The sequence below is a fragment of the Cherax quadricarinatus genome, chromosome 16 (assembly GCF_038502225.1).
Source record: "Cherax quadricarinatus isolate ZL_2023a chromosome 16, ASM3850222v1, whole genome shotgun sequence".
Lineage (NCBI taxonomy): Eukaryota > Metazoa > Arthropoda > Malacostraca > Decapoda > Parastacidae > Cherax > Cherax quadricarinatus.
Window position 1 is genome coordinate 43,977,959 of NC_091307.1, and position 14,919 is coordinate 43,992,877.

At 37.0% G+C, this 14,919-nt stretch overlaps 1 protein-coding gene across 1 annotated transcript in view; it reads left to right on the forward strand.

Annotated features, from left to right (window-relative positions):
- LOC128688798 (nephrin-like) overlaps positions 1–14,919 on the forward strand; it is a 625,489-nt gene that overhangs the window by 353,090 nt on the left and 257,480 nt on the right. Inside the window, exon 10 of the mRNA XM_070085659.1 lies at positions 14,226–14,386. Within this exon, the coding sequence (XP_069941760.1) occupies positions 14,226–14,386 (161 nt within the window). The remainder of the gene's footprint in view (positions 1–14,225; positions 14,387–14,919) is intronic.

Below are 14,919 nucleotides of genomic sequence, written 5' to 3' on the forward strand. Positions count from 1 at the left end.
GTCTCTCACTAGTAATTGCACTATGGTCTAATATAGTGAATTTGGTATTGACTATGTATTGAGCTAGAAAGAGCTATAGTATAACTAGGTTTAGTCTAATAATATAAAAATACAAATTACAAATAGCACCAGTCTCTCACTAGTAATTGCACTATGGTCTAGTATAGTGAATTTGGTATTGACTATGTATTGAGCTAGAATGACCTAGAGTATTGGAGGATGTGTTTTTAAACAGTCTTTGTTTCACAATCATTGTGTTTTTGAAAGCAAGATTTATATTGAACTTTTTTAATGTCTCATGTAGGCAAACCAGATTCTCATTGTAAGGTGAAACTAGTACATTTTTTCCTGGCTATCACTTCGGTTAGCACCGACAACTGACAACATTCTAAGGGTAACTGTGACAAGTGACACATCCGCACTACGCTACTCGGAGAGCTCTCTCCCTGTTTTAGTTGCTCTTCCATCATTGCATAGCTCCTGATGACGCATTGAGAAGTGTAAAAGTATTTGACCTAATGATTTCCACCCCCCGGCTTGTCTTGCATATATATATATATATATATATATATATATATATATATATATATATATATATATATATATATATATATATATATATATATATATATATGTATATGTGTGAAAATATAGGGAGGTACCACCTCTAGAACTGTCATAGGGACCCTCATCCTCAGAGAAAAGAATAAACTTGCTTCAGGGAAAACTCAAGGTTCTCCCTAAAGCTGTTTGAGAATTTTCTCCTACCACCCCCTATATTTCAAGTATGTTTTATTTAAAGACAAAATACATTGGACAAACATTCACAAAAATACAACAGAAAGTAAAACAACATAGGTAACTCAGAGCTACATCGCGAATACTTCTTCCAGCTCCCCTGCGGTGGGCCGCGTGCCCAGAATGCTGAAGGCATTTCCTCTCTGAATCGCAACACTGAGCCTCTGAAAGACAAAGCTGGTTGCCCTGTGGTCCTTGGTTTCTATGATGAGCTTTTCACCCAGCTCTTTGAGGAACTTTAGAGCACACTTGCCCCATGCTCCAAGGGTCTCCGACCCTATTGGAATGAAGTTATAGCAAGGGGAAAGGTCTTCATATTTTCGGATCTTCTGGGTCTCCCTGTGGCTGGTAGCTCCACCCCCTTCCACTACGGAGTATGGCAAGTAGCTGTCTGCCCATGTGGCAGCACAGGTGTAGTCCCAAGCAATCTGCTTTCCATCCTTCCAGGGTAGCATAGTGGGTTCATTAGGACGCTTTTGACTTCCATCGGACCTCTGTACTTGGGGTTCCCGTTGAGCTGGGCAACGGGCTGTGGCGAGGCTTCTCTTTATGTCATTGACCTCCTCATGCCTGGCATACTTCCCTTCTGCTGTGTGACACACAAGACCATGAAGTCCGAATTGATCAGCTGTCGCCCTGCCGCAAATACACCTATGTTCGGTGAGGATGGGGGCGGCTAGGCGAAGAGCAACACCAATCCGAATGGCCTGTGGGTCGAGACGGGTGCCCAGGGAGGAATTGGGAACAGCTAACAGGAAATCTCCTGAGTGTGGTGCCTTCACTGCCAGGAGACGAGCTTTGTCCTTTCCTGAGGCATTGGAGAGCATTGTGTTGGCGATTTTTTCCATGATCGGTTTGTCCCAGTGGGACTGTTTGTGCTGTTTGGGTGGAGCTGGTCTATTGGAGGAGTCTATAAGGGTGTCCCATCGAATCGCTGCTTCAGTAAACCTGGGATCTTGAGCTCCTACCACGTCTCTCAAGCGTTCGGGTACTATCTTCTTGACTAATGCACTGGAAGCCAAACACGAAGAGAGAAAGGCAGGTAAAGCAACATGCGTTGCTTTACGCACCCCTATACCTCCCAGTCGCACTGGGAGGGTTGCCTGATCCCATTGCTCATCCTCTAGTGACAGGTTCAGTGCCTTCTTAAAAGTTGATCTCAGGTGTGCGTCATATTCATCGAGTGTTGGGTTGCCAAAAGAGGGTGCACACCTCAAGAAGTGAGTCTTGGCATAGTAAGACACCTTGTGAGGAGATACAGAGCATCATGGGCATCAAGATTGCTTATTCTCTCCTCCATTCTCATCAGATCATTCAATTTGTCCCTGAGGACAGTGTCGATGGCCTGGTGACCCAGCGGTGCCCCCAAGAGGGTACTGTTGGACGGAGTGGTAGTTGAGACTTCCGGGAGGATTCTTCGCACAGCATTGATTATTTCCTGGTTTGCTGTGATGATTTCACACTTGGAGGGATTGAGGATGAGTCAAGTCTTCTCCCTGTGTTTTCACCAGTTGTAGGTCCCCCACCAGGGACTCTTCAGTGCCTGCCAGAGTGCCGTCATCCAGGTACCAGATACTGAGCTCACTGCGTAGGTTGGAAAATAGTTCTCTTACTGCCAAGCAGAAGAGAAGCGGAGCGAGTGGGTCACCCTGCTGAACACCCTCTGATGATTGAATTTCATGTTCTCCAAACAAAAGAATTGAGGGTTTGCTGTAGCCGGCTGAAATGAAGGGAAAAAGGTTATATATATATATATATATATATATATATATATATATATATATATATATATATATATATATATATATATATATATATATATATATATATATATATATGTCGTGCCGAATATGTAAAACTGGTCAATTAGCAAGAACTCATTTAAAATTAAGTCCTTTCTAAAATTTTCTCTTATACGTTTAAAGATATATTTTTTTCATTAATGTTGATGTAAAAATTTATAATTTTGCACCAAAAGGAACTTAGAAAACTTACCTAACCTTATTATAACAAGCACAATTTATTTTAGCCAAACCCAACTAAATATATTTTAGATTTGTTTACAATAATTTAATACTAAACAAACACAGTAAAATATATTTTTTTCGTGAGGTTCAGAATGATTTTGGCGAAATTACTGCATACACAAATTTTCGCTTGTCCTATATGGCAAGATGAGCGTTGCTATTTAAGCCAAGATGGCAAGTTCTGCCTATTCGGCACGACATATATATATATATATATATATGTATATATATATATATATATGTATATATATATATATATATATATATATATATATATATATATATATACATATGTACATATATATATATATATATATATATATATATATATATATATATATATATATATATATATATTTTTTTTTATTATCACACCGGCCGATTCCCACCAAGGCAAGGTGGCCCGAAAAAGAAAAACTTTCACCATCATTCACTCCATCACTGTCTTGCCAGAAGGGTGCTTTACACTACAGTTTTTAAACTGCAACATTAACACCCCTCCTTCAGAGTGCAGGCACTGTACTTCCCATCTCCAGGACTCAAGTCCGGCCTGCCGGTTTCCCTGAATCCCTTCATAAATGTTACTTTGCTCACACTCCAACAGCACGTCAAGTATTAAAAACCATTTGTCTTTAATTCGCTCCTATCAAACACGCTCACGCATGCCTGCTGGAAGTCCAAGCCCCTCGCACACAAAACCTCCTTTACCCCCTCCCTCCAACCCTTCCTAGGCCGACCCCTACCCCGCCTTCCTTCCACTACAGACTGATACACTCTTGAAGTTATTCTGTTTCGGTCCATTCTCTCTACATGTCCGAACCACCTCAACAACCCTTCCTCAGCCCTCTGGACAACAGTTTTGGTAATCCCGCACCTCCTCCTAACTTCCAAACTACGAATTCTCTGCATTATATTCACACCACACATTGCCCTCAGACATGACATCTCCACTGCCTCCAGCCTTCTCCTCGCTGCAACATTCATCACCCACGCTTCACACCCATATAAGAGCGTTGGTAAAACTATACTCTCATACATTCCCCTCTTTGCCTCCAAGGACAAAGTTCTTTGTCTCCACAGACTCCTAAGTGCACCACTCACTCTTTTTCCCTCATCAATTCTATGATTCACCTCATCTTTCATAGACCCATCCGCTGACACGTCCACTCCCAAATATCTGAATACGTTCACCTCCTCCATACTCTCTCCCTCCAATCTGATATTCAATCTTTCATCACCTAATCTTTTTGTTATCCTCATAACCTTACTCTTTCCTGTATTCACCTTTAATTTTCTTCTTTTGCACACCCTACCAAATTCATCCACCAATCTCTGCAACTTCTCTTCAGAATCTCCCAAGAGCACAGTGTCATCAGCAAAGAGCAGCTGTGACAACTCCCACTTTGTGTGTGATTCTTTATCTTTTAACTCCACGCCTCTTGCCAAGACCCTCGCATTTACTTCTCTTACAACCCCATCTATAAATATATTAAACAACCACGGTGACATCACACATCCTTGTCTAAGGCCTACTTTTACTGGGAAAAAATTTCCCTCTTTCCTACATACTCTAACTTGAGCCTCACTATCCTCGTAAAAACTCTTCACTGCTTTCAGTAACCTACCTCCTACACCATACACTTGCAACATCTGCCACATTGCCCCCCTATCCACCCTGTCATACGCCTTTTTCAAATCCATAAATGCCACAAAGACCTCTTTAGCCTTATCTAAATACTGTTCACTTATATGTTTCACTGTAAACACCTGGTCCACACACCCCCTACCTTTCCTAAAGCCTCCTTGTTCATCTGCTATCCTATTCTCCGTCTTACTCTTAATTCTTTCAATTATAACTCTACCATACACTTTACCAGGTACACTCAACAGACTTATCCCCCTATAATTTTTGCACTCTCTTTTATCCCCTTTGCCTTTATACAAAGGAACTATGCATGCTCTCTGCCAATCCCTAGGTACCTTACCCTCTTCCATACATTTATTAAATAATTGCACCAACCACTCCAAAACTATATCCCCACCTGCTTTTAACATTTCTATCTTTATCCCATCAATCCCGGCTGCCTTACCCCCTTTCATTTTACCTACTGCCTCACGAACTTCCCCCACACTCACAACTGGCTCTTCCTCACTCCTACAAGATGTTATTCCTCCTTGCCCTATACACGAAATCACAGCTTCCCTATCTTCATCAACATTTAACAATTCCTCAAAATATTCCTTCCATCTTCCCAATACCTCTAACTCTCCATTTAATAACTCTCCTCTCCTATTTTTAACTGACAAATCAATTTGTTCTCTAGGCTTTCTTAACTTGTTAATCTCACTCCAAAACTTTTTCTTATTTTCAACAAAATTTGTTGATAACATCTCACCCACTCTCTCATTTGCTCTCTTTTTACATTGCTTCACCACTCTCTTAACCTCTCTCTTTTTCTCCATATACTCTTCCCTCCTTGCATCACTTCTACTTTGTAAAAACTTCTCATATGCTAACTTTTTCTCCCTTACTACTCTCTTTACATCATCATTCCACCAATCGCTCCTCTTCCCTCCTGCACCCACTTTCCTGTAACCACAAACTTCTGCTGAACACTCTAACACTACATTTTTAAACCTACCCCATACCTCTTCGACCCCATTGCCTATGCTCTCATTAGCCCATCTATCCTCCAATAGCTGTTTATATCTTACCCTAACTGCCTCCTCTTTTAGTTTATAAACCTTCACCTCTCTCTTCCCTGATGCTTCTATTCTCCTTGTATCCCATCTACCTTTTACTCTCAGTGTAGCTACAACTAGAAAGTGATCTGATATATCTGTGGCCCCTCTATAAACATGTACATCCTGAAGTCTACTCAACAGTCTTTTATCTACCAATACATAATCCAACAAACTACTGTCATTTCGCCCTACATCATATCGTGTATACTTATTTATCCTCTTTTTCTTAAAATATGTATTACCTATAACTAAACCCCTTTCTATACAAAGTTCAATCAAAGGGCTCCCATTATCATTTACACCTGGCACCCCAAACTTACCTACCACACCCTCTCTAAAAGTTTCTCCTACTTTAGCATTCAAGTCCCCTACCACAATTACTCTCTCACTTGGTTCAAAGGCTCCTATACATTCACTTAACATCTCCCAAAATCTCTCTCTCTCCTCTGCATTCCTCTCTTCTCCAGGTGCATACACGCTTATTATGACCCACTTCTCGCATCCAACCTTTACTTTAATCCACATAATTCTTGAATTTACACATTCATATTCTCTTTTCTCCTTCCATAACTGATCATTTAACATTACTGCTACCCCTTCCTTTGCTCTAACTCTCTCAGATACTCCAGATTTAATCCCATTTATTTCCCCCCACTGAAACTCTCCTACCCCCTTCAGCTTTGTTTCGCTTAGGGCCAGGACATCCAACTTCTTTTCATTCATAACATCAGCAATCATCTGTTTCTTGTCATCCGCACTACATCCACGCACATTTAAGCAACCCAGTTTTATAAAGTTTTTCTTCTTCTCTTTTTTAGTAATTGTATACAGGAGAAGGGGTTACTAGCCCATTGCTCCCGGCATTTTAGTCGCCTCATACGACACGCATGGCTTACGGAGGAAAGATTCTTTTCCACTTCCCCATGGACAATAGAAGAAATAAAAAAGAACAAGAGCTATTTAGAAAAAGGAGAAAAACCTAGATGTATGTATATATATATATGCATGTGCGTGTCTGTGAAGTGTGACCAAAGTGTAAGTAGGAGTAGCAAGATATCCCTGTTATCTTAGCGTGTTTATGAGACAGAAAAAGAAACCAGCAATCCTACCATCATGCAAAACAGTTACAGGTTTTTGTTTCACAGTCATCTGGCAGGACGGTAGTACTTCCCTGGGTGGTTGCTGTCTACCAACCTACTACCTACATATATATATATATATATATTATATACATATATATATATATATATATATATATATATTATATATATATATATATATTTATATATATATATATATATATATATATATATATATATATATATATTTATATATATATATATATATATATATATATATATATACATATAGATATATATACATATAGATATATATACATATATATATACATATAGATATATATACATATATATATACATATAGATATATATACATATATATATATACATATATAGATATATGTACATATATATACATATATAGATATATATACATATATAGATATATATACATATATATATATACATATATAGATATATATACATATATATAGATATATATACAGATATATATATATATATATATATATATATATATAGCGTGCCGAATAGGCAGAACTTGCCATCTTGGCTTAAATAGCAACGCTCATCTTGCCATATAGGACAAGCGAAAATTTGTGAATGCAATAATTTCGCCAAAATCATTCTAAACCTAACGAAAAAAAATATATTTCACTGTGTTTTTTTAGTATTAAATTATTGTAAACAAATCTAAAATATTTTTAGTTGGGTTAGGCTAAAATAAATTGTTCTTGTTATAATAAGGTTAGGTAAGTTTTCTAAGATGCTTTTGGTGCAAAATTAAAAAATTTTACATTAACAATAATGAAAAAAATATATCTTTAAACGTATAAGAGAAAATTTCAGAAAGGATTTAAAATTATGTCCTTTGTAAAATTTTCTCTTATACGTTCAAAGATATATTTTTTCATTAATGTTAATTTTGCACCAAAAGAATCTTAGAAAACTTACCTAACCTTATTATAACAAGAGCAATATATTTTAGCCTAACCCAACTAAATATATTTTCAATACATTTACAGTAATTTAGTACTAAACAAACGCAATCCAAAATATTTTTTTCGTTATTTTCAGAATGATTTTGGCGATATTATTGCATACGCAAATTTTCACTTGTCCTGTATGGCAAGATGAGCGTTGCTATTTAAGCCAAGATCGCAAGTTCTACCTCTTCGGCACGACATATATATATATATATATATATATATATATATATATATATATATATATATATATATATATATATATATATATATATATATATATATATATATACATATATATATATATATATATATATATATATATATATATATATATATTATATATATATACATATATATATATATATATATATATATATATATATATATATATATATATATATATATATATATATATATATATATATATATTATATATATATACATATATATATATATATATATATATATATATATATATATATATATATATATATATATATATATATATATATATATATATATATATATATATATATGTCGTGCCGAATAGGCAGAACTTGCCATCTCGGTGGGAGACGACCGACTTGTTAAAAAAAAAAAATATATATATATATATATATATATATATATATATATATATATATATATATATATTACCATTACCAGTTCCTACCATCATTAAACTTATTAAACTTTGCATTGTTGATGCAAAATTTGTATTTAATGATAAGTTTTACACTCAGAAATTTAGTATGGCAATGGGAAATCCTCTTTCACCTGTTCTTAGTAACCTATACATGGATTTTTTTGAAACAAGGCTGCTTAACACAATCCTCCCTAACAGAGCAAAATGGTTCAGATATGTCGATGATATTTTATGTCTTATGCCCAAGAATATAGATATACTCCATTTCCTTGGCAAATTAAATACTTAGCCCATTCAATAAACTTTACTGTTGAGTTTGAGGAAAATAACTCATTGCCTTTTCTAGATGTTTTAATTATTAAGAGTAATAATGAATTCAAATTTAAAATTTACAGAAAACCTACAAATAATTGTTCCTATGTACACTATTATTCTTCCCATCAAGATAAAGTTAAACTGTCTGTTTTCTCATCAATGTTTTTGAGAGCTTTACGTATTTGTAGTCTAGAGTTCATAGATGAAGAAATATCCAAAATTTATGAAATAGCCAGTGATCTGAAATACCCGAAAAATGCAATTGATAAATCATTTAAAATTGTTAGAAATACTTTTTACAATCCAAAAAGGGACAACCAGCCTTATTCAACTAAAAATATGTTGGTTCTCCCTTACCATGAAAACTTGGTTGATATGCCTTCTCTTCTTAAGACTTTTAATATTAAAGTTGCATTCAAAAATCTTGATACAGTAAAAAAAACTTTTGATAAAGAATTCCCCCCAAAATGCTGACGGATGTGTCTATAAGATTCCTTGTAAAATTTGCGATAAAGTTTATTACGGTCAAACTGGTAAAAATCTCGAACTAAGATTAAAACAACATAAATATAGCATTAGAACTTGACAAGATTCCAATGCTTTATTTATTCACGTGATAGACTTTAACCATCCAATTGATTTTCAAAAAGTTGAGAAAGTTGTATCAAGCAAGTCCATGGTTGACAGAAATATAATTGAATCTTATTTCATAAAAAGCAGTTTTGAAAATAATATGAATATTTCCTTAGGTTTGTATAAATTATATTCATTTATAATTAATAAAATTTGGTTAGAGTTTAATAATACATTGGACAAATAATAAACCTTATTTCTTGAGTAGAATGATTTGTTGGTGGGTTGTCGTGAGGACCTGTCTAGTTGGACCAGCGGACCTACTGCAGTGTTCCTGTTTTCTTATGAGTCAGTTATTGTCCCGCGTCAGGTGTTTCATTGTTGTGGGGGTTGTCTGTGAGGTGTGGTCTAAGCCTTTTAATTGCCTTCCTTTGATGTATTACTTTCATAGTTCCTTGACAATGTGAGTAGTCACGAAAGCGCTTGGAATTTCACTACTCTTTCAAAGTGGTTGTTTTGCATATATATATATATATGTATATACACGCAAACAATCGCAGACAGGCGATCTTATCTATGCAACACAAGCCTCATGGGGGTGCACAGGGGGTGCCCCTTACTCAGCAACTTATGTATGGAATTCTATAAGACTAGACTTCTTAAAGACATTCTCTCAGATAAAGCTAGTTGATTTCGATACGTAGATGATGTTCTTTGCCTATGGCCGAAAGATCACAACATTGATGAGTTTGTACCTAGACTCAACGGGCTAGTATCTTCTATTAAGTTCACTACTGAACATGAAACAAACAACACTTTGTCTTTCCTAGATGTTTTAATCCATCGTATTGATAGAAAATTCAAATTTACAGTATATAGGAAGTCCACCAATGTGTCGTCATACATTCACTACTTTTCCAATCATGAAACTAGGGTAAAAAGGAGTGTGTTCCTCACAGTGTTCTTGCAGTGCAGAGTACTTAGATGAAGAAGTCAGAACGATATTCAACATATCCACAAAACTGAGATATCCGAGGGATTCTGTCGAGAAGGCACTAATGTCAGCAAAAAAGACTTTCTACAGGACTGAACCTAAGGAAATGATGGTTAGGAAAAATGTACTGGTTTTACCATACAGTGAGACTCTAGTTTGCCTGCGTGAGGCATTAAAAAAGATCAATATAAACCTTGCTTTCAAAAACACGGGGACAGTGAAACAAAGGCTGATTGAAAACACATCCTAAAACAAAGTTGGTTGGGTTAACAAGGTCCCATGTACTCAGTGTCCTCTCTCATATATAGGTCAAACAGGTAAAATTCTAGAAACCAAAATAGTCCAAGATAAATACTCAGGTAGGACAGGGCAGGAGTCGAACGCTATCTTTAACCACGTTAGTGCACGTAATCACCCACCGGGATGGGATGCTGCCCAAATTTTTGTACCAAATATTTCTGTCATAGAAAGAAGCATAATTGAATCTTCTCTCTTGAAACATGACAGGGATACAGTATATAACTCAAATTGTGGGTTATTCAAGCTCGATAGCTATCTAGTAGAGTCTATTGTATACAACCTTAAATAACAATGATACACAAAATCACAGGATTGCTCATTAAGCCAAGTGGTCTTATGATGGATTGGTGACGCTCGACCAATTGTCTAAGCACCAAAACACCATGCTACGCTAGTTGATGTAAGGTTATATAACGCGCTTAGCTGTTATTGCACCATACATTGACAAGATTACCTGATTACACAGGTAATGGGTTAAAGGATATTAGAAGTAGAAATCTGGGTCATAGAAATATTATTCGAATGGTATAGAAGAATCCCAAGTAAGGCATAATAATCGATAGTGAGAAGAATAGTAGACAATATAAAGGATACGTCTCAGTACCCCTGAGAACATTCCTGAACAGGACATTTAAACGGACATAAAGCACATTCATTTCCTTTCTTTTATTAATTAAATAGGTTACATAGAATAATAGCAACCCATATATATATATAATATCCACTGAGAAACGTATTTTCTCAAGTCACAGGACCTGTTCTAAACGGTTAGAAAAAGCTTAGGACGGATTATTGTACCTTCTAATTTCATAATTCTTGACTTCTCAAAACCCTCTTACCACATATGGGGGGATGAGGGCAATGGTGGGTGTGATGCCGACCGCCGGCCACACTCTATAAGAGCCAGGAGGAGGCGACAGGCTCACTCTGCGCTATTCTGAGAAAAAACGTCCCCTCACTCTTTCAGTCGCAATCTTGCAACATTGCATAGCTCCTGATGACTCACTGAAAAGTGCGAAAGTACTTGAGCTAAAGATTTCCACCCCCTTGTGGCTTAGGGTCTTAGGGTCGAGTCGCGTTCCTATTGCCGATATGGGAACTATTTGAAGGAAGTCCCAAGAGTGATGTGCACTCACAGCCTGGAGACGGGCAGTCTCCCTATCTGATGTTGCACCCCTGAGCATGTTGGCAAGCACCTTTTCAGCGATCGGGCCATCACCGAATGACTGTTTGTGAGCCAATGCTGCACTAGGATTTGGTGCTGCAGCAGCAAGAGTCTACCATTCAGTGATGGCACTGGCATAGCTAGGGGTCCTGTATTCCTGCTGAGTCACTGAGGGTATCTGGAAGAATTTGTCTTATCAACTCGTTTGATGCTATGGGAGGGGATAGGAAAGCTGGTAGAGCAATCTGGGAGGATCTGCATACTCCTAGCCCCCCCAAGCCTAACCGGAAGTGAGGCTTGGAACCACTGTCCATCTTCAAGGGAAAGATTCAATACACTCTCTAGCATGGTTTTTAGGAGAGAGTCATATTCCTTGAGTTTTGGACTGCTGAAGGTTCAGAATGATTTTGGCGAAATTATTGCATATACAATTTTTCACTTATCCTATATGGCAAGATGAACGTTGCTATTTAAGCCAAGATCGCAAATTCTGCCTATTCGGCACGACATGTATGTATAAATATATTTATATGCAAAACAACCACTGTGAATGAGTAGTGAAATTCCAAGCGCTTTCGTGACTACTCACATTGTCAAGGAACTATCATATATATATATATATATATATATATATATATATATATATATATATATATATATATATATATATATATATATATATATGTGTGTGTGTGTGTGTGTGTGTGTGTGTGTGTGTGTGTGTGTGTGTGTGTGTGTGTGCGTAGATTGTAGTATTAAAGTGTCCCAATGCACTGTCGTGGGATTGAATGAGATTATTTGTGAAACATGGAAGGTTACATAATTATATACACCTTTCTCTTCTTCAACAGTGTAACTTGCCATTAGAACTTGAACAAAAAGTTTTTTCATCAGTGTAAATAACATGACTCCAAAATTTATTCCATTGCCTAACTTCTGTCTGCCTGACAGTTATTCTTTTACCACTGGTGTTCGGTTGTGTATTTTAATAGCATGAAGATGACTTCTGACAGTTCTTGGAATCACTTTCAAATTTAATTCATATCCTATTTTTACTGCATTAGTAAATGGATTAGTTTCCGCAGCTTCCTTTATAGCTACATCCAGTTGTGTTGCGGTATTCTTGGAAGCTCCTGGTCTGGGTCCATCCTGATGGTTACCTTCCTCCTCCCATCTCATTAACCATATATATACACGGTGTGCTGTGATATGTCCGGATGTTCAGCGATCTCTCTAGAAGAAAGGCCACTCTCCTTTTTCCCAATAATACGCCTACGCTGGGGAATTTTGGTTTGCCTGTGATCTATTACATAGATGTGGCAGGTGTTGTTTGCCATACTCTGTATTAACAGTGAGGTCATCACCTTGGCCTGATGTCACTCATACAAATATTACCTTTCGAGTCTACTTTCCAGTGTGTTTGAGTTATACAGTATTACAGTTGATAAATTAGACACATGTGTCTAATTTATCAACATGTCGGTTCTCTGAACCATTCATCTACAAACAGTATTACAGTATCTAGCTATGCCTAACTACTTTATATCACAGAATATGCAAACTGGTAGGAGGTATAATTGAGTTTTAGTTCCAGGTATTTTATAAGACATTAATAACTGATTTGCACACACATTACAAAAGTGCATTCTTATGAAATTGCAACGTCGACAAGGTTTTTAAACAAAAATTGTTAATCAAAACCTGGAAATTAAACTCATGATGTTATACACCCGTCAATATCTAAATCACTTAATTTATACCAGAATATACATCCGCTTTTGCACAGATATACTGAATTTACTGTCAATTAATTTTCTCATTCACCATCGTCTTTGTAAGTTGTGTTAATTAATTAATGAAGGCAGACTTTAATCCTCTGTCTACAACGTTTCATTTGCCAGATATTATTTCTGCCCACAAAGAGAGTTGAGATTTTTTTTCTGCAACTGTACATGGCAGGACAATAGCACCAATCAGAAAAATTGCTGTTTACCTACTAACTGCCAAGTGAAAAACGTCTAACATATTTTAGATTCAAACTCATTTGAAAAGATACGGGATACTTCTCAGGACAGATGGTTTTGACCAGCCTGTGTCAGAATGGTATATGTTTAATAGGCTTCCGTTTCTCACATATTGAAGACAGTAGTGCCTGTCTGTGTTGTTGATCTTTTACAACCAACTAGTTGAAAAGTATCCCCTGTAATGGTTTGGTTTAATAGACTTTCGTTTCAAACGCCGGTTTAATTTCCAGTTGTATGAGTGTTAAACATTTAAAGTACTTATGTCTTGTTCCTATAAGAAACGATGAGAATAATTCCTTCACTGTCTCACTAAACCACCTTGCTGCCCGGTTGCTAAATGTTTGACAAGCAACTATTTTACATTCATCCATTTTACATACTAGGCTGCTGATGCATATTAACTCAATGCTACAGTGCAAAACCTTTGACAGATTTCTGTTGCACACTTGCATTAAAGGACACTAATACCGTCTTGGATAGTTGGTGTCCCGACCTACTTTCTAATGACAATACGTTCCTACTAACCTTAATTATTATTCTCCACAACCACAGGTCGACCAGACCCAGTACACAACTGTTCGTCATACAACCTCTCAGTGAACGTGGTTAACATTCGTTGTGTTGCCGGATTTGATGGAGGGCTGCCACAGACGTTCATTCTTGAACTGTATGATCCTCACTCTAATCGTATGCTGGCCAACGTGACCAATATGGTGAGTATCATGTGTGTGTGTGTGTGTGTGTGTGTGTGTGTGTGTGTGTGTGTGTGTGTGTGTGTGTGTGTGTGTGTGTGTGTGTGTGTGCCTGAGTGTGTGTGTGTGTGTGCGTGTGTGTGTGTGTGTGTGTGTGTGTGTGTGTGTGTGTGTGTACTCACCTAGTTGTAGTTGCAGGGGTAAATTCACAGCTCCTGGCCTCGCTTCTTCACTGGCCGCTACTCTTCCCGCTCCTTGAGCTTCATCATACCTCTTCTTAAAACTATGTATGGATCCTGCCTCCTCTATATCACTTCCCAGACTATTCCATTTCTTGACAAGTCTGTAAATGAAGAAATACTTCCTAACATCCCTGTGATTCAAGTCTTCAACTTCCAATTGTAACCACTTGTTGCTGTGCCCCCATCTCTGGAACATCCTCTCTCTGTCCACCTCCCAGGCAAATAATCGCTGCTCCCTGGATGTTTCAACATTGAGTTTGGCTAACTCAAGCGCCAATGAAGCGGACTCTCCCTGAGACAAACTCGATGCAC